The sequence below is a fragment of the Camponotus vicinus genome, unplaced genomic scaffold (assembly GCF_025532165.1).
Source record: "Camponotus vicinus isolate PSW18456_S1 unplaced genomic scaffold, iyCamVici1.0 SCAF_8, whole genome shotgun sequence".
NCBI classification, from domain to species: domain Eukaryota; kingdom Metazoa; phylum Arthropoda; class Insecta; order Hymenoptera; family Formicidae; genus Camponotus; species Camponotus vicinus.
The window spans coordinates 8,273,404-8,298,472 of NW_028141980.1; the positions used below are offsets into that span (position 1 = coordinate 8,273,404).

At 37.8% G+C, this 25,069-nt stretch overlaps 3 protein-coding genes across 3 annotated transcripts in view; 2 read left to right on the forward strand and 1 right to left on the reverse strand.

Moving 5' to 3' along the window:
- Positions 1–3,346: 3,346 nt before the first annotated feature.
- LOC145975347 (dnaJ homolog subfamily C member 9-like) lies at positions 3,347–13,557 on the forward strand. Its single transcript, XM_083105761.1, has 4 exons — positions 3,347–3,544; positions 3,643–3,957; positions 4,042–4,208; positions 10,555–13,557. The coding sequence occupies exons 1-4, from the start codon at positions 3,451–3,453 to the stop codon at positions 10,792–10,794; spliced, it is 816 nt and encodes a 271-aa protein (XP_082961887.1). The 5' UTR covers positions 3,347–3,450; the 3' UTR covers positions 10,795–13,557.
- LOC145975346 (uncharacterized) lies at positions 5,124–7,508 on the forward strand. Its single transcript, XM_083105760.1, has one exon. It carries the CDS (start codon positions 5,391–5,393, stop codon positions 7,242–7,244), a length of 1,854 nt encoding a protein of 617 aa, XP_082961886.1. The 5' UTR covers positions 5,124–5,390; the 3' UTR covers positions 7,245–7,508.
- A 10,617-nt stretch (positions 13,558–24,174) lies between the features above and the next one.
- Bigmax (helix-loop-helix-leucine zipper transcription factor bigmax) overlaps positions 24,175–25,069 on the reverse strand; it is a 63,121-nt gene continuing 62,226 nt past the window's right edge. The window contains exon 5 of the mRNA XM_083106883.1: positions 24,175–24,237. Coding sequence (XP_082963009.1) covers positions 24,190–24,237 — 48 coding nt within the window. The 3' untranslated portion in view covers positions 24,175–24,189. The remainder of the gene's footprint in view (positions 24,238–25,069) is intronic.

Genomic DNA, 25,069 nt, shown 5'->3' on the forward strand with positions numbered 1-25,069 from the left:
TAATGTGCATATCAATTTCGTGAATTGGAGATAATGACGAGGGATAATTGTGGTTGATTTATTACTGAAATCATTGCTATCGGGAATAGTCCGGAAGATCCAGGATTCGTTCCCTCCTACAGTGAAGTTCCCGACATTCAATGGATTACTTAACTTTTCTTCGCAGATTGATGTTGCGAAATCTAATGTAGACACAAGATGTTAATCGTTCTCCATTTTTAAGATCGCTCCTCTTTTTATCGGATATTACTGATATATCATTCGCGTATCTGCAATTGAATATTTTGAATATTATCGATTTATTTATTCGTCGCGTTTTATCGCGAATTTTAAATCGCGATTTATCTTATAAAAATTCGCAAGTAAATCGGTCGGTGAATTGTATATTCGCAAACATTACAGACCTCAAATGATTGTCGAAATATTTTTGATTTTCTATACTTACGTGATAGCAATTATATCGCGCTCGTGTCTATTGAGAGCTTCGATTATTATATTATAAAAATTACGTATCGCGATCAAATATTCCGCATATTATGGACTTATTTATTCGTCGCGTTTTCCCGTGAATTCGAGTCGCGATTTATCTTATAAAGATTCGCAATTGACTCAGACAATGAGTACTGTATTCGTAAATATTACAGACATCAAATTGTCTGTCCAAATATCTTCGCATTTATGTGATAATTATATCGCGCGCGATTATAATGTCTATTGAGACGCTTCGATTATTATATTATAAAAGGTATACATATCACAATCGGATATTCCGAATATTATCGATTTATTTATTCGTCGCATTTTCTCGGGAATTTTAAATCGCGATTTATCTTATAATTTAATCGTTGACTTATGCCTGTTTCTACCAACGTCGTTTAACTTTAATCTTAGCTTAACTCACTCTTTGTCTCCTTCTAACTGTTCTTTTAATTTGCAATTAACAATTACATATTTTTTCTTCGAAACAACTATGTTTTCTTTACACCAATTGATTCCTCTCATTATTTTGTACATAAAAGTATTAAGGTAAGATAATCGAAAAATGAATATTTTACAAGATATTTTACGGTTTATGTAAAATTAAGAAATGATTTCAAGCCTCATAACTCGGAAAGTACTTAATTAAAACTAACTTAATTATAGTATTTTGGAAAGCTCTTGAGATGAGCTACAAGAATATGTAATAAAAATAGCGAGTTCCATTTAAAAAATCCAAAGTGATTTTGCCCTGATCTTGACAACACTCTTCAAGGTCATACTGATATCACCATGTAATGCGTTACTTGAAACCTTACAACTTTTGTTTGAAATATTTTTGTCTGCCGCGCTCAGTTTTTGAGATATTCGGCTGAAACGGGTGATCTGCGACACCCTGTATATACATATATATATATAATAAATTAAAATAAATTGTTTCACTGCACAATATATAGACCATTTAATATTAATTATATTGAACATATTTAGACCAGGAGACGTCATGTGAACACCACAATTGATAACATTGAAAATGTATTAGAAACTAAAATTTTTATATTACTTAATTTATCTTACTGAACATAATTTTAGAATTAATATGATTTTTACGACTAATTGTAAAATCACATTAAACCCAACATTTTATTCAAATAATTTTCAATTAGAAACATTCTTTTACTTATATAACAATAAGTAAAAGTTATCCGAATTATATTGTGTTCGATGTCATTTTAAACGCAAGAATTTCATTAATCCCTTTTAATCAAAAAAGATCAAACAAAATATAAAAGCTTTAGTTTTTATTTTATGGCAATTTAAAGTCATATATTATTATAAATAACGAAAAAATTCCCGATGCCGCAGATTCCGAAATTTCTTACACGAGACTTCATTTATAATATTCACGAATATATGTCAAAAAATAAAATGCATTTTTTATTCATTTGAAAGTAATTTTAATAGAATAATGAGAATTTTGCGATTAAAATAATACCAAACACGATATAAATCGCATAAATTTAATTAAATATATAATTATAATGAAATATTTATTATCAGATTAATTAAAAACCCGATTTACGTCATGTTTGATATCATTTTAATCGCCAAAATCTCATTAATTCATTAAAATTACTTTCAAACCGATAAAATTAAAAATAAAAGTTTCAATTTTTATTTTATAAGATGTTTACATTTTCGTGAATTGCGAATGGATAGAGGAAGCGAAGAAACCGATTGTAAGAGACTTCGGAACTCTTTGATGATAGGTCATCTCGCTCGCTCTCTACTCATGGTCTTACTTTCTTTGTCACACTTGACAATCGTGATAGATAGCTCGGAAAGATAAGCGGACCCAAGAATCGAGAGCGAGCGAAACAGTAACAAGAACGAGCGAGACAATAATAGGAGCGAGCGAGACAGTAATAGGAGCGAGCGAGACAGTAATAGGTGCGAGTGAGAGGAAAATAATAGCGCGCAAGAAAAATCCGATTCTCGAGCTCGAGTCTCGTTGCTCGTGCTATTTCTATCTCGTTCGTTCTTATTGTTATTTTACTTGTCCTTCTCGCTTCCTCACGTAACTTTCGCATTGCTTTTATACATACATACGTACATACATACGTATATACCACACACACACACACACACACACACGCGCGCGCGCGCGCGTGTTTATATATATACATATATATATATATATATATATACATCTTTATTATTTAGAACTTTTATTCTTAAGAAATGTGTAGGATCTATATTGAAAATAATATCAAACTTTCTCTCTCTTTAAATATATAAATTATTTATTAATAGTCTGGTAAAAAATATCTTATTTTCAAGTATAGTCATATTATGAATAAATTTCTATATATTGTATATAGCTATTTTTAGTATAAATCTCGATATATATATATATATATATATATATATATATATATATGGAGAAAGAGAGACCACAAATCTTATTTACATTAAAGATGTATACATAACTTGTCTTGCATTCATATTTTTGCAGTCATATTGCCGGCACTTTGTGCATATAGCACGGAACAGAACCACAAATCGTGGACATAGCATGTTACCCTTTGAAAAGTTTCATAGACATGGCTATGTAGTTCAATGTCCACGTTTTATGGACATAGAGGCGCTTCAAATACGGGTTCCACCTAAATCAGGGGCATGGCCGCTCTCAGGCTTCTCTCTGCGTGCACATAGCACGGAACAAAACCAGAAATTGTGCACATTATATATTACCCTCTGAGAACATTCATGGACCTTGGCTTTGTAGTTCATGTCCACATTTTCAATGTCCATAGAGGGAGTATCGCTTTCAGGGATCACCTAAAAACAGACCATGACATCTCTGTCTTCTCTCTGGTATGCATTTGATGCAACGCGCGAAAAATTAGTCGCGTCGTCCTTTGATTTGTCGATCGAAAAAAATTTTCAGTGACCCATCGCAGATTCGCCGTCATGGCGAGTTTATTGGATTTGTGCGAGCGATATTTCGGCGCCCGTAATTTTTATGACGTGTTGAAGATATCGAAAAGCGCGAATGACAAGCAGGGTAAGCCAGCGTTTGTCCTAACCTCTAAATTTGGATTTTGGATTCCGGATTGTTTACCTCGCTCTTTATAATAACAATATTATTTCTCGTCCCATCAGTGAAGAAGGCTTATCACAAACTATCATTACTCGTTCATCCGGATCGGGTCGAGGAAAGTATCAAAGCTGAAGCAACAGAGAAGTTCAAAGTCCTGGGTAGAATACATTCCATTCTCAGTGACAATGAGAAACGCAAAGTTTACGACGAATCCGGACAATACGACGAGGAAAGCGAAGAGGTCGTCATGCGCAATTGGGCGGACTATTGGAGATCCTTGTTTAAAGAAATCACTGTCGAAGATATCAATAATTATGAGAAGAATTACAAGGGATCAGAGACAGAGATCAAGGATCTTAAAAGGGCATATATAGACAGTAAGTCATTATAATACTAATATTATATATTATTATTATTATATTAGTATATTGATGTATACTTATATAATGTGCTTATTCTAGGCAAGGGAGATATGGATTATATTTTGGAAGCTGTTCCGTTTACAAATTGCGACGAAGAACCAAGACTACATGCTATAATTGAAGATTTGATAAAGAGTGGTGAGGTTCCAGAATATAAAGCTTTCACTAACGAGAATGACAAGAAAAAGCAACGCAGGAAAAGAAAGGTACGATATATTAATTTGCTGAAAGAAGATATCAAGAAAATATTAAGAGAAAATTACATATCATGAGAAAATTATAAAAATTACGCTCATATACATCTTATTTTTTTATATGCTTTATTCTTTATTAAATTATTTCATAATATTTTTTACATTACAAAGTTTTGCAAGTATTGACTTCACATTTGTGGCAAGAAGCAGAAGGTCAATTAGAATGTAAATATAAATGCATAAATGTTTGTGAAAATTGCTACGATGATAATGTAAAATGTTATGCTTTAATTTGCTTAAATTTCTTGAACAGTTAAATTGAAAAAAATATCCGTAAAGAAGATATAATAATAATATCTTGGAAATAAGTATATCTAGTATAATAATCTTACAAATGAAAGAGATTATTCTATTTATTTATTCATTATATTTGATCAATTATAAAAAGAATTTATAATCTTTTTGGAAATAATTAGTCATTTATTTTGCTCATTAATTTATTTATTAAATACAATTATTTTGTCAAAAGAAATAGAAATACTTCATCTGTTGAACATAAAAATATTATGGCAACCAAAATTTGATTTTTTTTTAATATTTTATATTTATTAAATTTACTAAATCATCTCATGAAAATCATAGTAAATATTTTTCGAAACGAATTATAATATAAAAGACATCAAATTACTGCAAAACATTATCACACATATTTTTTCCCACGTTTATACATTACTCACTTATCGATCTCTAGTCACGATCGACCGCGTGGAATTATAGCGCGAATTTTAAATGACGTTAGCACTCCCTTCATTATTACTAAATGTCACTTCAATGGTCTTTTAACGCCCCGCCACGCTATTTTCAAGCTTCTCTATTTTTACCGATAGACTGTACAGAGCTTGATGGACGGAAGGTAGTAGGAGAAATAGTGGCACGACTCTAGGAGGGGAAGGTCTAGTAAATAAGTAACCTACGAATGCGAGAACTGCTTCAGTCCGCGTTACAATTAGTTCGGTCGTTAATCGTAAAGTATAGACAAAAGAGAAATCTCTCTGGCAATGATCATCGCATTTTATTCCATTAATCGAAATATCGAAATTAATGAGATAAAAGACGAATAGTTTTGTTTTATTGTGTTAGTTGAAGGGACAAATTATATCGTTCGCTCTTGTAATACTTCTATACACTGAAGAAATGAAGAATAGTGGCGCAACTCTAGCTTTAATCATCCTGTTGAACACGTTTGTCAGCGATGTTGTTGCATCGTGCAGAAAGATTGCGAATGAGGAAATGCTGGAATACTTTTGCGAAGGTGGCCAACCCAGCGATTTGATCACCATACCCGAGACAACCGAGAAACTGCGCATCACCAGGATGCCCCTAGGCCGAATTACCGCCGATACATTTTCGAGATTCGGCGGGAATCTCTGGGTGTTGAGTTGCTTGTATTGCGAGATCACCGACATCGACCCGGACGCCTTTCGACAGCTCGTTAATCTTCAACAACTCAGCTTAAATAATAATTATCTGACCACTGTGAAAGCATCATGGTTTGAGGGACTCGATTACCTGACATACCTTGATCTCAACTACAATAATATACGCGATATCGAGGACGATGTTTACAGGAATCTACTGACTCTCGTAGACTTTCGAATCTCGGGTAATCAACTGCGCTGCCTGAATCTCAACGAAATGTCGCATCTGAAGGAATTGAAGCGCATATTTCTCAGCGAAAATTCCAATTTTGCTTGTCCGCGCGCCGTGAGTGAGTTTCTCGAGAAGCAAAGCATCGCTTTTGACCCAGATCCCGAGTGGAGAAAACTCGCCAGCGACACGATCGATGTTCCACCGAGCTACACGGAGGAAGATCGTAGAGCCTTGCATTCTGACGAGAGACCGGAGCAGCCGGAAGTACCCTATATACCTCCAACGAGAGATAGGATGTTTCATCAGGATCATTATACAGAGCATCGTCACGATCATAGAAGACCAACCACTACTGTACAACCGACAACGTCCAGGCAAAACGAAATACCGCGAGTGGAGCCGAGATTTCCGCCTACAAGAACTTCTCCACCGGATTCATCCTCGCATCAAGTAATGATGCCTTATCCTCTCTCAACACCAGAAACACTGCCAGCACCGCCCATGATATGGAGACCCTCGGAAGATATCAGAATGATAGGAACCACTGACCAGAGACCACAAACGGAACGTGTCTCGATGTATCCACAGCACGTTCCGACGTATGAAACGACGCCTTATCCGAAAGATTCCATTTTGGAGAGATTGCGAGCATCGGCTGCAGAATCGTATGCGGGATCCTCCGTAAAAGATAATCATGAAACAACAGTGAAGTCCGATAGATTATCCCAGACGGGAACTACTTTAACGTATCCATTATACGTTGCAAAGTTCGACGATCGGGAAAGAATGACCCATGGATCCATCGAAGTATCGCATCACAGCGATTCCGACATGGTTTCTGTCGACTCTTGGTCCACCGACCACTCGAACAAATATCCGTACTGGAGGCATCACGAGCACTCTTCCCCTCCGACCGGGAGCAGTGATAATAGATGGTTCGCAAACACACCGAATCTTGGGGAAACACCGAATTATCACGATCCACGTAAAATGATCATCGACGAATCATCGAACACCGACAATGTTCCAGTCAATCCAAATGTTCCAGTTGATCAAGTGGGTCGATCGGAGACTACGACGATGATGTCCAACGTACATTACGTCAGACCTTCGATAGCCTCACCTCCGGAATTGATGTACTCATCTTCAAGTCCGGGGGAGTCCGGCGAGTTCTATCGAGCTCCCTATTATGAAGCAACGGTGACCATGCACCCGCCCTTGCAGGATTATCGCGAGGTGACAACTGTCAACGACGACGTCACGACGACGGACAAGCCACTACCCGAGTGTCCGACTAGAAACTCGGCAAATTTCTCGAGAATCCGATCGTACATCATTGTATTAACGATGTCCCTTATTATCACCATCTTTGGACACGTCATCGCGGAGGGATTTTAAATCTCGTGCACGCCCCTCTCGTCTCCAACCGGATCGGATTGAAACGAATTATCACGTGAAATAAATTCCGAATAATTAAATATATCACGCGAGAGAGAATCAGATTGACATTTTACCATACAACGAATAATATAGTACATTCAAGCGTCGCGTTGTGCCACGAACCTGAGCGCGCATTTATGTGTATTTAGAGAGCATTAGAATTCTTCTCCCCCATATATAGCTATCGAGTACCTGCTTAAGAAAGCTTTATAGTATTATTAACCAGACGCATATCTATTATCAAAAGCGTGTATCGAGACATCTTTCCTCTGAAATGGAACTCTTATTTTCCGGAAACGACGAAGCCAACTAAACCTCATGTGTAGGTATCATGCGCTCAAGGAGCATAGAAGTAAAAGTTTTCGTGTGCTTCAGTTTTTTCATTTTTAATAGAGTTCATCTGTCATTATTTATACCGATTATTTTTGTAACTATTTATTATCATGTAAAATTTATTTTTAGTTAATTATAAAGTAGACTCTTTAGAAAAGCAGAAGAAAACTTTTCATTTTTTTATAGCGAATTGATAGCGCATTCTTAATCTAGTATATGTATAATTGTACATCAGTTTCTAAACAAAAAAGTGGATTAAAAAATCAAGTTTAGGATTTTTTAAATTAAAATTTAATTTTAATTGACCAATTAAATAGTTGATCTAAATATTAATTGATGTAGAGGTTTTTAAATTTTATAATTAATTTTCAGACTTGATAAAATGAAAAACTTTGCTTTCATAACTTTTGATTAATTGAATTTATCAAACTTTCATGTTAAATATATTCTGTCTGGAGAAGATGAAAGAGCGAATTTCTCGAGAATTTATCCGTTAAACTAAACTTGGCAAATCTTTGATGTACAATCGCGGTTTCTCAGAATTAACTCGAGACGCAGTAACATCTAAATATCCGAAATGTCCGCCAAGTAGGGAAGCCAATAGCACGGCATGTCGAACCAAGATTTTAATTGCGATCAACTGGCGACCGGGCTCGCCGTGGTAATGAAATAATTATTAATGTCATCGTCCAATTGCGCGGTCACGGGTATTACATAACGACCTTGTTACAACGCTCGGCTCGACATTGTACAAATGCACACGTTAAATATACACTAGAAGACATTCACACTGACTTCGCAGTCAAGTTCGCGCGTCGCAGCTTCTTCCGTCATTGCTCATGCAACAGGTGCATCTCGGCGACAGAAATCTCTCGCGTGGAGATGATCGCGAGTTGGCCTTGAATAACCATTGAAAGCGTCCGTTATAATGAACAGCGGCTTTTATCTCGGTCTCCATCGAGCGCAGTCTACACGCACATGTTTCTCTGAGAGTGGCCGCTTAGTCAATCACCATGAGATTCCACACCGATGACACGATGATCGTGTTTAATGCAACTTCACGCCATCCGCGTCACGTTCAATGATCATCAGTTATTTAACGCGATTTCTTTAGGTTCGTGACGCGATTCCGATCAATATAGACCCCCAACTACATCGCAAGGTCGCGAAAAACGTTTTCGCCTTCAACTTGCTCAGATATATGTTGACTTTGGTGGTACTTGGCTCGACATTTTATCTCAAAATACTTGCTCGAGAAAACACGCTTTTCCTCTCTCTTCTCGTATTTACGTTTGAATAATAACTCTTTAAATGTAATCTCAAGATTGCTATAACTTGGGAGATGATTCGTTAGATATTAAAATAGATTTATCCAAGAGAGAGAGAGAAAATTGATCATGTACATTATTAAAAATGTATTATGGTCATTATTCGTTATCATTATTGATATATTTCACTTAGAGATGCAGCCGATTAAATAAATTTTATTTAATAGAGAAGATATTTATCTTATCTATATTTATTTTTTATATTAAAAAAACTGATTAATTTCATTTGTAAAAACACAGAAAACCGATGAACTTGCCTCATGCCGTGACTCAGTGCAGTTAAAATTTCGCGAAGCGTTGTGCAATGCACCAGCATTAGGCAGCCAGTTAGATTATTTGCCAAAAATTATAAATAACGGAATTTCTTCAGCGGCAGATTATGGAGTAGGTCACGCGCGATATGAACCATCATCGACGCTTGTGGATAGTCAACACCGAAAAGATTACCCGGAAAATTGCAAGAATGTTACGTTAAATTCTGTAGAGAAAGATATAGAAAATCTCCCAGATTCGACATATCTGTGATAGTTAAAAGAGAGAGGAAAAGGAAAATACCTGATATAAACTTGATTCGCTTAATTAATTTATTAATTATTGGAAATTCGTGATTTATGCATTCGTTATTCATTGATATATGCTGAGTCAACTTATCGAGAATTTAAAAAATTTTTTTCTCTTATGATTTTGTTAGCAATTTATAGTGAAGAATTTTTCTTAATAATATTACATTATTCTACTGGCTTACTAAATTTGTTTCATTTTTATCTTCATCTTTCTCGTTTACTTTTGAAAAAATTTCTTTGCTCAAAAAGATAAGTTTGCTTTTGAAAAATTTCTTTGCTCAAGAAAATCAGTTTGAAATAGTCAAAACTGTAATACAATCTTTCAAGGAGTTTTCACTAAATATTTACAAGTATAAAAATTTTCATTTTAAACTTGTAACATTTTAGCAGAGATTAGAGCTTAAAAACAAAATAGTATTAATCGCGGTTTTGATGACTACGTATTTTTCCCCTAATAATCTAAATTTTTTAAAAGCATAATGCCATTTCTCATCCTGCTATTTTAATTGAGTTTCTTGAAATAGAGAGGAGAATATTATTTTGAATAAAACCTCTTGTTAGAACAGGGTGCCAATATAAATGTTATTATAGACATATCATAACATATACTGCTGACTCAAGCATACACTGACACTGTCTTATAGGGTTTATCCAAGTCGTAAGTACTTATAAGCAATGCATATCGGACTGCTTCGGCCATTAATAAAATCGATGACCCTTCTTTTTTAACATTTAACCTTGCAAGACAAACCTGCTTCTCTTCACTTGAATATGAATCTTGCGTGCGTCTAATAGTCTTGACGCAGATTTCGGAAATAGAATAATGCGTAGATCACGTTTTCGCTCTTATTACGAGCAGACTAATCAATCTCGTTAACAGGAATACGCTTATGCTTGGAGCATTATCTAGTCTTAAAATCTATTCCTTCCTGCCACGAGTCTGGATCGAATTATCAATTTAGTTTAAACGTACTCTTAGTCGGACGGCATAAACAGCCATTGGCTTTCGATGTTAATTGATTTGATTGACTTATCTGATTGCAGTGGGCAAAAGAAGCAGCGGAAGCTGAGCGTCTGGAAAAGATGCTGAAGATAGAGAATGAGGAAAATGCAGCCGCGAACGATCTCGCACTAGTGATTCAAAATCGTAACAGGGCTCGCGCCAGTCAATCGGATAATTTCTTCGACTCGTTGATTGAGAAGTACGCGAAGAACGCTGAGAAATCGACGAAAAAGAAGGCTTCGCCCGCAAAGACCACGAAGAAAACTAAAAAGAAGGCGTAGAGATAAATTAATCGAAATCTGTCTTCGTTCTATCTTCAAACAAGTCTCAATTTCTTGTAATTTAAATCGCAAGGCACGGATTTGATATAGATTTCTATATAATGGACGGTTGTGTTTAGTTTTTCTAAGTATAAGTCCACTATAAAGACTTTTGAGAAAATGCCAGTAAACTAAACAGTTTAATTTTCTAACTAACTGCTTGGTTTAATGTCATTAAATCGCGTCATTAAACGCGCGTCAATTAACTGCGCATAAACTGCGGCATAAAATAAAGCATTGTATTGAATCCAAACGTTTTTTTTAATGTGCACAACAGTGTAGATACGAAATTGTTACTTATACAGTTTATATACAAATGCTATATTGCATTTTATGATAATAACACCTTTAAAAACTCCTTTATATATAGAAATTCTTGTAATTAATTTAAAATCTTATAGAATGTGTGAAATAATGAAATAGAAAAAAAATCTTCTTTTTAATATATTCCTTTGTAACTTCTTTAATCTAGCTTCTAGTTTTTTAATGATAAGAATAAAAACAAGAAGTGAATAAAATATAAATTATAAACAAAAATATACATTTTAATAATATAGATCCACACTACAATAAATACAAAAACTGCTACAAGCATTATAAATACTTATTTTGAACTAAAGTGATTTATTATATGCAGTGATTTTAAATATCGAAATTATATTTTCTCATTATAGATAAAATTTATAATGCCACTACCCCATTGCAGTTAAAAAAAAATATCAATAACGGCAGTAACGTATTATTTTTAACGTATTATAACGTATTTATAACGTATTATTTTTCAATCCAGATTTATATTGATAAAACACAGTAAATTTGCACGAATTTATATGAAATGTTTAATTTATCTACAGAAAGACATATACGAATTTTATTCTTATCAAAAAACTGATGAAATAATTATTAAATCATTTTCAGCAGATTTAAAACTTTAAATTGTATTGCAAGATTTATCAGGTGACATTTTATTATATATTATCAAAAAATGTGAAAAATTTTTTACATTTGCAAAATCATCTATCCTACGCATCAATCTAATATAGCATCAGCATTCTCTTTTCTCTTCTCTTCCCTTTAAACTTCTATTACTGCGAAACTTTCACACAAAAAATTTTTTAATCTTTTAGACAGAGTGAAAAATATATCGAAAAAAGTAAATTCACTCCCAAATAGCTATTCTTTTACATTATTTTTAAATTTATTTACTTTCAGAAAAACATATAAAATAAAAATTCAAACTAAATAAGAATTGATTAATTTATTTTATCTCTTCAGATTCCACTTATAAATTACAAGAATAGAATTTGCAGTTTTACAAAATAAAATCTTTCTTCAAAATGAAATATATAAATTCCTCGTAAAACGAGATATTTATGAAATACATTCCGCGAATGCTTTTTATTAAGTTTTGATCGATGTTAATATTAATAATATAAAATATGTAACAAAAATTTTTATAAAAATTGTTTTATAAAAGTATTTTTTCACTCTCTTTTTCTCTCTGCAATTTAATCGGAATGTTATAAAATAAATTTTTTCCACTTTGAAACTGAAATTGAATCGAAATTAAATCAGAGATTTTTGTTCGTAAATACTGGCGCAAATTGTTTTGAAAATGCAAAACTTTTCTATTAATAGAAAGTTAAATCAAAGTTTTCTTAGATATTCTAAGCGATTAATCATTGCACCATATACTGGCACTCTGCCAGTAATTGCCATCTTAAACGCGCTTGCAGACAACGCATATCCGTCTCTCGAACATTGATGGAATCGATGACCCTTCTTGTCAAAATTAACCTTTGCTACACTTGTAAAGCTTGTTTCTCGTCATTGGAGTGATATGTGTAAATATTTGATAATCTTGAGTTTTAGTGCATGGAATGTTTTCAGAAGTAAAATTATACACAGTGTATGTTTTTAACTTTAGATAATTATGGAGTAATGATAATTACGTGCACATATACATATGTATCTTAAGTATATAAAAGATAATTTAGCAATATCTCAATATTCTTGTATAAAATAATAATCCTGGCTTAACTGATTAATATTTTAAAGTTTCACAAAAACGCTGAAGTATAGGTATATATTTTAATCTTCATTTTATATATATAAAGAGTGAAAAGTTCACACAAATATTTTGCTTTATAAACTATTTCCCTTCAGGACATTCAAATTTAGAAAATAAATTCGAAACTTTTCAATATTAATTTAATATTTGTTGAAAATATATAAAAAAGCTTGAAATAAAATAAAAAAGTATCGCATGCCTGAATAAAGCAAAATAATTATTACAGCCATTTTTATCGCGCAATTTACGTGAATCATTTTTTACATTCTCTGCAACATCGCATTTAGTTTTTTTTTTTTTTTTTCATTTACATCATGATGTAACCAGTTTATAGTTAACCAGCGTTTTTGAAGAATTTTATAATATTGCTAAATTATAAAATTTCTGTCTTACATAAAAATGTCCGTAAGCTGTACCTTATGTAAAAAGAAAAGTATTTTTATGCGAAAATTGCATATCGATATTATCAAGAAAAAGATTATATACAACGATTAAATTTTATAAAAGAAAAATTATGGAAATTTTTGTAACTTGTATATATAGTGTGTAAAAAGAGATTGCGCCAAAAGTATTTTCTCGTTCTATGAGTGACCTGATTTATCGATATAAGGCAAGGTGAAATGATCTATAAAATATACTCTTATGATCAATAATGCTTCTCTCATTTTTTGAATATGATATATATGCAATATCAAATATATATATATATATATATATATATATATATATATATATAAACTATAACACAACAGTGTAAACAATATTTAATTAAATTATTAAATTAATTATATATAATTTAGATAGATTTTATTAAATATTTCGTATAATATTCAGAAATTACGTGACAAGTTTTAATCATAACATATCATTAATAATATTTACAAATAATTATGTAAAATTTTGTTACATTGCGTATCAATTACATGTTTATAATTATATATTTTATCTCTACCAACAACAAAGTAGCAAAATTAATTAAATATTAGAAATATTTGAAGAATACATATTTTTTTTCAATCTACACGCCCAAGTTTTTCAATGCTTGGAATCACCTTAACGTCATCGATAACGAGCATGGGCGGTATATTGGTCATTGTTAGTCATACAATTTGTGAAAGGTGAGAGGAGGGAGAAAAACAGGGATGGCAAGGGATAGAGAAAGAGAGGGTAATCTCTCGCCAGGACACCTACTCTCCTGCTTTCGCGAGTCTCGTGTTTGATGGCTCGAGATGGTGGCACGACTACGATGTTGTGGTATGTACTTTCCAATCGGTGTTGGTAGAGATGGTATGTACACTGAGCATCATGAGAGTGGCCGCCTCGTATGGTCAGTCTCATGTTACGTCTGGACTGGCTGGAGCGACAACACAGTATACATCGGGTGACACAATTTCCAAAGACAAAGCGTTCCCTTTTTTTAATTTTCTCACAAACATCATTTTACAGCATTTAGGAGATCTTTAGGGGATCTCATTTCCGTTATTTCTATTATTTTTAAATTCATTATATTCCCAATACAATCTATTATATCGTATCATACAATTAAAAAAGTGATGATTTTATGTCGAGAATGTCAAGTACAATTTATTCGAAACTTTTTTCCAATATTTCTAATAATTTAACAAAAATTTTGCTGCATCGAAACAATTATCTTGTATTTAGTCAAACACGTTTAAACAATGACTCATTTTTAATAGCAAAAAAATCTTTTAACGCAACAAATGTGTGATTATTATTGCTTGTTGTATACTTTATTATAGTTTCAATGAGTCTCTTGGTATGGAGTAAATGTCTATGAGAAACATATGAACTTCTCATTTCGAGTGAGACACCCGTTGTGCACGAGATCGGCGCACACTTTGACGAAATCACGTACGTGTAACCGTCTTATTATGGATATGTGGTGCAAACATAGGTACAGCAAAGTGTAAACCATTATTATTTTTAGCTAGACATGTAATAGGAGGCTGGATTGGAGTTTACCAAAGAACAGAGTAACACAATAGCCGCGGCGTAACTGGGATCATATTTTTTTTTTCGTCACGTTAAATAGCAATTATATCACGACCTGTTGGCGATTGTGACGGGCATTCCCACAGAGTTATACGCAACATTTAAAGCGCGCTCGTAATCGAATAAAACGGATGAGTCATATCAAGCGCGAGAGAACAAACGCGCATTTCGCCATATTATGAAAGGACCCGTGATCGAAGAAGAGTCTCGGGAATTTCTAAGCCGCAACGAATATCTTATTGTACGTTTAATTGCATCTCGTTCCACGTGTAGGTCCTTAGTTAATTTATGAAACGATAAATCTACACATCAGATTGATGGGACGAACAAAGTCTAAGATGACGTTTGACATTTGATGAGATCCTTTCGATCTCGCTGGTTTCAAGGAAAAAGGCGTGTTTTACGACTCGCGGTTATCTTTACTTAACGCTAATTAGGAATTGTGGGTATATCGAACGTAAAGAAAAGGATTGATGTACCGCATTTTATTGGGAATGCAACGTGCTGTCGGAAAGACCGACTCGTAAATCATCGCAGCGCGTGCGCGTTGAACGGGGAATTTCCCCTTTTTTCACACTCTTGTCATTTAAACCGCAGAAATGGAAAACGCGCAATCGCCGCGTGGCATTTAGACGGCGGTTAAGCTCGTAAAACCGTAACCTATTTCCGCTTGCAACCGCACCACTATCTACCTCTCGGCTAATGCATCGGTAATGCGCATCTCGTTAAATGCACGCGAAGAGAGCAAAGGGAGAAGGTGGCAACGTGCACTTTAGCCTAGGACATGCTTCTATCTCCCCGATCTTTCCGGAATCGTCATTAAGATACGCCGTATACCGTCTCTCCCTCCCATGGATCGAACACGGGATGAGAAGAAGCCTCGTGGATAAAAACGAAGGAGCGCACGATGGCCCTAGACATTGGGGGACCGCATTTGCGCTCTGCTCTATTTCCAATCTCCTCTCGCGAATCGTATCGAGAGACGCGGCGCACATACCGCGGGATTCATCCCCATTGAATTCGAGACGGGGAGGAAAGCGAAGGGGGAAATTAACGGCGGGGATGCATCGGCGTGATAGAGAGCGAGAGAAGACACTGTTGCACGAGGGACGACGGAGAGACCGACGAGAGACCGGTGGTTGTATAGCCGAGACGGTAGTGGAGGCGAAGGAGCAGGAGAGGATGATGGAGGAACCGTGGAGGAGCTGGTGGAGGAGAAGGGGAGAGCGACATTCCAGAAGGCGGCGGCGGCGGTGGTTCTCGTGGGAAACCAAAGAGAGAGAGAGGAGAGAGATCTCGTCCCGGGGTGGAGAGGAGAAGTTGTGCGCGGGCCTTAAGGCATCGTTCTCATCTCCGGACGTGTGACAAGATCACGGAGAGGCTTCTGCCGAAGAGTCGCCGCGCGCGAAAGTCGCCGAATTTATAAACCCATTCGCGAAAGCGAACGTGGACGTGCCATTTTCTCTCGCTATCAAATCTCTAATCTCTGGCATTCTTTCTTCATTCGCACGATCCGTGAATAGCTCCGAGATTAATCTTCGTATTAATTTAGATGCACTTTCATACAAGAGTTGGTATAAATAAATAAATATTTAAATCCGCGCGACTCGAATTTTAAAATGAAAAATAGTATGTTTTAATTACGTACAAATTTGTAAAAGCTAATCTGTATCATTTTTATCAATCGAATACTGTAATGTTTAATCGAAGCATCTTATATTGTTTTAAAAACCAAGTACACAATTCTATTAAATAACATTATATTTTTACACAAGTTAAATATATGTATTCGTCAAAAATTAATATTAATTTTAAAAGTGAATTGATTCTTAATTATCTTCAAAGAAAGCTTATAATAAAAATGTTGCTTTGAAAAATAAATGAAAAAAAATACAATACTATTGAATTAATCGACTATTGAATAATACATGAAACAATGGAAAATTGAACAAATAAATGTATTATTCGCGAAACACCATCGACAACAATATTTAAGAGGTGCACCGATGCAAATGATTAGAAGGCAATGACGTTAAATCTATTTGTAGCAATAGAGACGATGACGAAACACATGAACTTTCACCCGTGTCTTTTGTTTAGTTTCACGTGAGCACGTTTGCTGCATCATATACTCACGGCGTATCATTGCAACAATGCGTAATTCGATTACCGCGCTATTGCTAATATTGATAACCCATACGGACGCGATAAAAAAAATCGCCCCTTATAAAGAAACGCTTAGCGATGGCAAATCTGGTAACAATAATCCCAACTGTAATCCAATGACGAGAGATTCCTCGCAAAAAGCACAACAAAAAGCGAAGCAGATATTAATTTCATCGCTCCCTCGATATTGTTCGATCAGCGATATTTCCTTTTCCTTCATCGATGTGTTAAGAGACTCTTATTTGTGGAGCGCGACGCGATTTAGCATAAAGAGACACACCAGGACGGGACCTGCTACAAGGGCCCTGTGAGTCGGCTCTTAGGGCGAATCCACGCAAGGTCTCTGCTGCAACTGCTTCCCAGTCGAACCAACGAGTCAAGAAGAGATAATGGCATGTTCACGAGGCGTCGAATCATTACTAACAATCAAATTCTGCGTCATGGCGTCTTACGATAAAAGGATCATCCCGTAGTCGTAGGAAGAGGCGAAGAATTCCCCTCTCCGTAGAATTTTTTTCACTGAAAAAAATAACATACGAAAAATAACACATCAACAAATCTCGTCAGCATTTCGTTTAATTTAAGTAATTTCGAAATCATTTAGATGTAGATAAAATAAAATATATAGATAGATCTTATATATAAATAAAAAATAAGCATGTAGATTAAACTCATTAATTATTATCTTAAATAATTTGAAAAGGATAATTTTTCTTTTATCTAATATAAAAATAAAGATAATATTTATTTTGATAATTTAAATAAAAAGAAGATGACAATCATTTAGATGTAGATAAAATAAAATATATAGATAGATCTTATATATAAATAAAAAATAAGCATGTAGATTAAACTCATTAATTATTATCTTAAATAATTTGAAAAGGATAATTTTTCTTTTATCTAATATAAAAATAAAGATAATATTTATTTTGATAATTTAAATAAAAAGAAGATGACAATCATTTAGATGTAGATAAAATAAAATATATAGATAGATCTTATATATAAATAAAAAATAAGCATGTAGATTAAACTCATTAATTATTATCTTAAATAATTTGAAAAGGATATTTTTTCTTTTATCTAATATAAAAATAAAGATAATATTTATTTTGATAATTTAAATGAAAAGAAGATGACAATCATTTCGATTATTTATATATTTTCATTTAGATAGGAGAAGATACTAATTCTATTCATTTTCTTTAGATGATTTTGTTTTACTGTAATTTTTCTGCTTCTTCCTTTTAATATCAGCATATTTTTTGCTTTGTTATATTAAAAAATTATATGTATATTTTACAAAACCACGACGTAAACTAATCATTATTGTAAAAGTATTGACGGTTTAAGATATGTACTTTACTCATCGATCATATCAAGTGGAAGCATTACTCGCAAAACAAGTTTCAAGAAAACTTTCGTATTTACCTATAGGTAGATATATATATATATATATATATATATATCTTACTCATATTTTCCACGCGAGAAATTGTTCGTTCGCAAACACGCATATATATGTACCTTGAATTTCCGTCAACAATTCTCTTATCGTCAAATACGCGACGAGACTTCCTTTACATATGACAAGAAGCAATAAAGCGTTCATTATGAATTATTATTATTATTATTATCACAAGTGTCGTAAGTCAACGCGAGTGTAATAAACGACTATCGCACACGATGTCATCGTTGCTGCGATGACACGCAAACAGCTGATCTCTCTTTAAGGATAGCATAACCAGCGTGGAGAGAGAAATCAGACAGAAATCTTCAACAGCGCATGGCAATTAACAAAATCTGAATTTGAACGATTTTATTTTCTCGAAAGAGCCACTCGACACAAAACTTACGTCGCGAGCTAACAAACGTTATACCGTGGATATCCCGAAATTACAAAGATTCTCCGATCGACAAGATGACGCGTTACAAACGTCCCGAGAAACACCCTGTATAAGGGTATGAGGAAAGATGAGGGAGGGGAGGAGAGGAGAGCGGACACGCCAGCGAGATGAGAAGAAAAAGGAGGGAAGAAGGTGGAGAGTTAATTGAATCCGAGCAGCGTATAAGTGGAATAGCCTATTCCTCCTTTGGCTCGCTCCTCTTATTCTTCTTTCTTCCCGCGTACCTCTCCTCCCTCACCATCCCCTCGTCTCGGCCCTCCCCCACGGCTCCTCGCGCCGTCCTTCGCAGCTCCTTGTACCCTCTTCGGTCAGGGTACCAAGGAGGATCGGTGGAAGGACGCCAAAGAGGTTCCGGAGAGAGAAAAAGAAAGAGAGAGAGAGAGGGAGAGGGAGAGGGAGAAGGAAGCATTCCTTTGTCTCTGCGCGCACGGATCTAGATCATATGTAGCATATAATGTGCAGAGGCAAGAGCGAGTACAGACGCGTGATATGCGTGTGCACGCCCGTGTGGCATATGTGAAACAACGCACGGACGTTGCACGTGCGCTTTCAAAGGGTCCTGCCGCGATATTCCCTCCGGCCATCCCGAGGCGGTTCTTGTCTCGGACGATATACTCGGTATGAGTTACGTCCGCGTTAATTCGATTTGCCTCGCGTACGTTATACCCACGGCTACAATTATCATCTGAGAAAGCTTGAGAGAAGCCGAGAAAGAGAAAGAGAGAGAGAGAGAGAGAGATTTCTTTCCTCATGGTATACAGATTTATCAAATCCCTCCAATACGAAGCTGATTGTTAAGGATATTGTCTCTAATATCCAAAGATTATTGTGAACAATTTAATAGATTTTTTCGCGAGACAAACTCGGCATTTCGCGTCGCTGAATTTTGTCATCGACGTTGACAAGGATAGGACACGTGCCGGCCGCCAACGGCCGCTCGTTGACACCCCTCGCAATGCGCCGGGTGTATTTGCGTACCCCAAAATAGCTCCGGTCCTCCCTGAAGACGGCAGGAGAGAATGGCGGAGAGAAGACCGAGCGAGGAAGACGAAGAGAGGGAGGGAAGAGAACGGACGACACGGTGTATACCGCAAAACCAGTTCGTTGGTGAGTAAACAAAAAACGAGAAGGGGCCAACGCCGCGCGGCCTCGTTGTCCGTTGCGAAGGGGGAGAGAATCGCTGCTTTATTGCTAATTCGAAGACATTCGCCCGGCAGAAATGAAACTTTATAGTCCGCCCGCAGGCCAGGAGGAACCCTACGCCAAGACTGTGTGACCCACGTGGTCTAAAACAGCCACGGTCCTAGTCTGATGAAGAAGAATCTTGCAAAATAAAAATAAAGCGTACACATCGCAAGACCAGTCTGCGATTATAGAATCATTGAAGCTTTACAGTAAGGCTGGCAAGAGCCAACGTATTGAGATCTTAAACATTTCCAATGCGATATCCGAGATTTCTTATAAAAATTTATGCGCGGTTGATACGAAGCGTGGCACAGTAGACAGCACACTAGTCTGCAAAGCCAAAGACCTCGGGTTTGATTCCCGGTAAAACCGAAAAATTGTATACGTTCGCTCCTCTCTCGGAAGGCAATGGCAAACCATCATGGAAATCTTGCCAAAAACGCTCTAATGTAGCTGTTCGGAATCGGCATTAAACTGTAGGTCCCATATACGTGTGATAATCTGGTGCGCGACACAGGTATATGAAAAAGAGCGATCACCACACGTTGGACTAAGAAGAATACGAAGCAGCTTCTCTCTCGCAAGGAGAAGGGGAGAATTTTGTTCTCGGACATTCTTACATCTTATAAATTTTTACCTTTTAACTCGGGGTAGAATAATTCAGCATACGAATGTACCGTGTAAGATATATTGTCTGATGCCCAACGTGTTGAAGAACCGAGGAGCTGAAGAACCTGCGGCGCGATATCGACGAGACGACGAATCGCCGCGGGTGGCTCGCGTCGTGAGAATCTTCGGGGTTCCCGGAGCGTCGAAGCTCGTTACATCTCATTACGTCCAACGAGTACATAAGAACGCGGGATGCGCGTTATAGAGAATTGTTATAAACTTGTCAATTTTTAATCCTCGCTGCGCGAGCGAGACTCGTACGTAGACGTGTACTTTATATATTAAAGACCGCTAGAAATAGCCCTTTCCACCTATAAAGTTAAATAATCATACGCGTATGCGAAGACGAAAGAAATCGACTTTACGCGGCAGCTGTGTAAAGTGTCGTGATTGCGCATTGCTAATACAGGTAGGTAGGTAGATAGGTAGGTAGGTAGGTAGGTAGGTAGGTAGGTAGGTAGGTAGGTAGGTAGGTAGATAGATAGGTAGGTAGGTAGATGGGTAGGTAGGTGCCAACGTGGACAGAGAGAAGGAAGGAAAGAGGAGAGGGATACCTGTCGAGGTAGCGGGAGATGCGCGTCAGGGGCCCGTCCTCTCCCTAATTGACAAATTGGAATCTTATTAGAAGCCCGTGATGCCGGTAGAGACCGAGGGAGGAAGACGGGAGGAAGGGGGGAAGGCCGCGCCGACGGGTTGCGAGAAGAGGAAGGTGAGAAAAAACAGAGAGTCCGAGAGAGGGACCTGTACGTGCGGAGGGTGCTGTGAAAGACGAGGAGAATGAGAGACATAATGCGCGGACGGCACGATACTAACAGGTTGTACGGCCCACGGTGGAACCGAGAGAAGTACCTTACGTTCGGCCTGCCGGCCGGCAGGCGAATGCCACCCAGGAAGCGTTCGCGCGTGCGCGATCTGTGTGGCCTCGGCGCGGCCCGACCACCGGGCCCAACCGAGGACGCACGAGCCCGGCCGAGATGGCGCGAGGACGCCCGAAGCCGACGTGTGCTGGCCCACCCGGTAGAGCGCGCGCGTGCCGCGTCCTGTGTGGTCCCTCGTGGGGCCTCTCGCTTCTCTCTTCTCTCCCCTCTCGTCTCTCGTCCCTGCCTCGCCGCGTCGTCCCTTCTGCCTGTGTTCGCTACTCCTCTAGATGCGCTCTCGCTCCCTGAGACGGCTACGTGCGCGCCACTCTCCCTCTCGCTTCCTCGTCGCGCCTATCGCCTTCGCGTCGTCCACGCCGTCTCTTACCCTCTGCCCGGGCTGCGAAGATGAGGTGGTTCCGAGGAAGAGAAGCGGGAGATCAACAGTGGCGCGAGTAGCGAGGGACGTAACGAGGGAAAGAAAACTTTACAACTGCTATAAAACTTATCGTAAAAGTAGCGATATATACAGTATCGAATATATGCAATTTTTCTCATTACAGATCAGGATAGATGTAGACTACCTGATGGACGTAAGCTTCTAAAGGAATACGATCGATAGATTGTCAAGAGAGCCAAGAGAAATCATGATTTATAGATAAAGTACTTAGGCCCAGTTCCACAATCCAGTTAACCTGAGTTTAAGTGGCGAATGGACCAATCAGGACCCAGTTTAACGTATTAAACTCGGGTTAACTCGAGTTGTGGAACTGGGCCTTAGATGAAATAGAGTATTTAAATCGTAATTTGAGGAAAAAGGTACTTGTTGTCAACAACGAAAAGTCTCTCTAGACACGTTATTTCCACCTCCGATTGCTCGTCGTGAATTATTGCAATCAGCTGATAATCGCGAAATCGCGCCGACACACGAGGAGGCTACTTAAAATTCCATCTACGTCAATGGTTGAAGAAGCGAGATGAGGTAGTAAGCCCGCTTGACTCGTTCCATCTCTCCTTTCCCGCTTCTCGATTTCCTTCGCACGGCTTGACTCGACCACGTGCTAACTTACGAGCTACGATCGCTGTACCCTTCCACGTTTTCTCCTCTCTCTCTCTTTCTCTCCTACATTCCATCCGACTTTCTTTCTCTTCCTTTCGCTCGTCTTCCTGCTGGCTCCTCGTCCCATTGCTGGCTGCCCTCGCGTCGTATCGTTTTTTCGCTCTCCTCAGGACCACTCTAGATTATTAATCCACCAGCGAGAGAGGATCCGTGACGTTCACAGAGAGAAAATTATGGCCTGGGAGCACGGTCAAGGTGCTGTTGCGTTAACAAGCGTTAGAGGGAGGATAGCGGCTTGGAGAAGATACGAGATCGTGTTCTCGTCGAGAAACCGAGGGCTTCAATGGAAGCCTAAAAAAAGAACACACTGCAATCCTGATCAAAACTGATATCCGATGACGCGATTTGTTCCGCGAACTCTTCGGTCAAGCGAGAGTCTCGAGCGCCTCGAGGATCATTTGCAATCCTCGCGCCAGCGATTCATCCCGGTACTCTCGCGATGTAAAGCTACACACAATGTAAGACACGAATTATAGAGTCCCGTGTCCCAAAGAAGTAGCGTGCTGTATAAAAAGCGCTGCGCCACTTCGTGTTATAATGCACTGTGAAGATTCAATTATCTCGCAAACGGGATATCTTGTCGCGAAATTCCCTCTCTTTCCGAAATGGACTCTGGATCTTTTTCTGGCAAATATACGTCGAAAAGACAGTTTGTACATCTTATCCGAGTAGAAATATAAGAAGGAATGTATCTAGTAGAAACAAGTTGCGTAAGAACAAGACTAGGACAGTAAGCAACACTTTTTTCCACGTGTAAAATGTAATTTAGAGTCTTCCATCTTCGAAATTCGGTTCATATGTATACGAAACAGTTATTGAAAGCAAATGAGACAAAGAGGCGGAAAGAGAAGGAAAGTGATAGCGCGCTAGACAGAGATGGAATAAAAGAATGAAAAGGATGAAAGGAAAGAAGGATAAGAAAGAGAGAGAGAGAGGTCGGCAGGGTTCAAAGAGCCGACACAGTGGTTAAAGAGCCTTCTTCCTCTCTCCATCTCGACACGCACAAGTACAAGACGCAACCTTTCGAGCTGAACAGAGAGGTGGGAGAGCAGTGTTCTCGCTTTTTTTTCCTGCAGCCTTTCTCTCTCTCTTCCTCCTTCCTTTCCTCTCACATCGGCGCAGCAAATTTATTTCACGTTCCTGCCTTTTCTGGACCTTTCACAATATTTGGCCACGCTTTGGCATCCGATACCGATGGGCACTGGTCACCGAAAGATACGACTTTGAGCCGTTCGTGATGGATGGTTCGCTCTTCAGGCTGCCACGAACCGCGCTGTTCTCTTTCTCTTTCCTTTTTCTCTCTCTTCTTCTCGTTCTATTTCTATCTCCGGTTTCTCAGCTTCCTTTTCTATCCGATAAAGCATGTTAGACGACAGCGAGATACAGCCGCTTAGCTTTGGGACACGCGTGATCCTGAAATGAAAATTGTATAACATGTCGTGCACGAAACACATAAATCATGGGTTAGCATTTTGAAAAAGTAATATTTTCTTTTTTGAATAATACACATGTCTTCGCAAAAGATGATGACGAGATAAATCTTCGTCCATCTTAAATTTCCTGATCATTTGCCAATTTCACGGCGTGATTCGAGATTACCAAATGTTGAAGAAGATACTTTCGCGAATATCGCTGCGGGAGCATTGGGCGACCGTGCGAGCCGTCCCTGGAACGACGGACCCTTCAGCCCCGGGACCGTTCTCCAGCGCGTTCGTGCAGGTATATAAATTCTAGTGCTATTATTGGGGTTTGCGCCTTCTCTCACAAGGCCCTCTGGACCCCACGGCGGCCTCTTTGAGCTACTCTTTTCGCCTCTCTCGCTCTCGGTGCCCTTTCGCTCCCGCTTATCGTTCTCGACCCCCGTCCTGGTCCCCCCAGCATCACCGTCATCTCCTCCTCGTCCTCCTCCTCGTCTTCCTCGACCGCCGCCGCCGCCACCGCCCCGTTCCGTCTCCTCTTCTCTCGTCAGTTATGCCGCACCGCCCCTGTGTCCTGTTTGTTTTTCCTCGCGTCGTCTTCCGTTTGCTAAACGCACCTTAAATTACGCGGCCGATGATAAATATTTGAGCCGTCCATTACACGAAAAGACCCAACTCGGACCGTCGTTCGGACCAATGTTACCCTCCGCTCTTGCTCGACATTAGGTTCCTCTGGAATATCGTGTTACCTCGAAAAAGAGACAGCCGAACTCGTACATCGACGATGCACCGACGCGACGTGGGCCGCGTCTCGTCGATAGAAATTT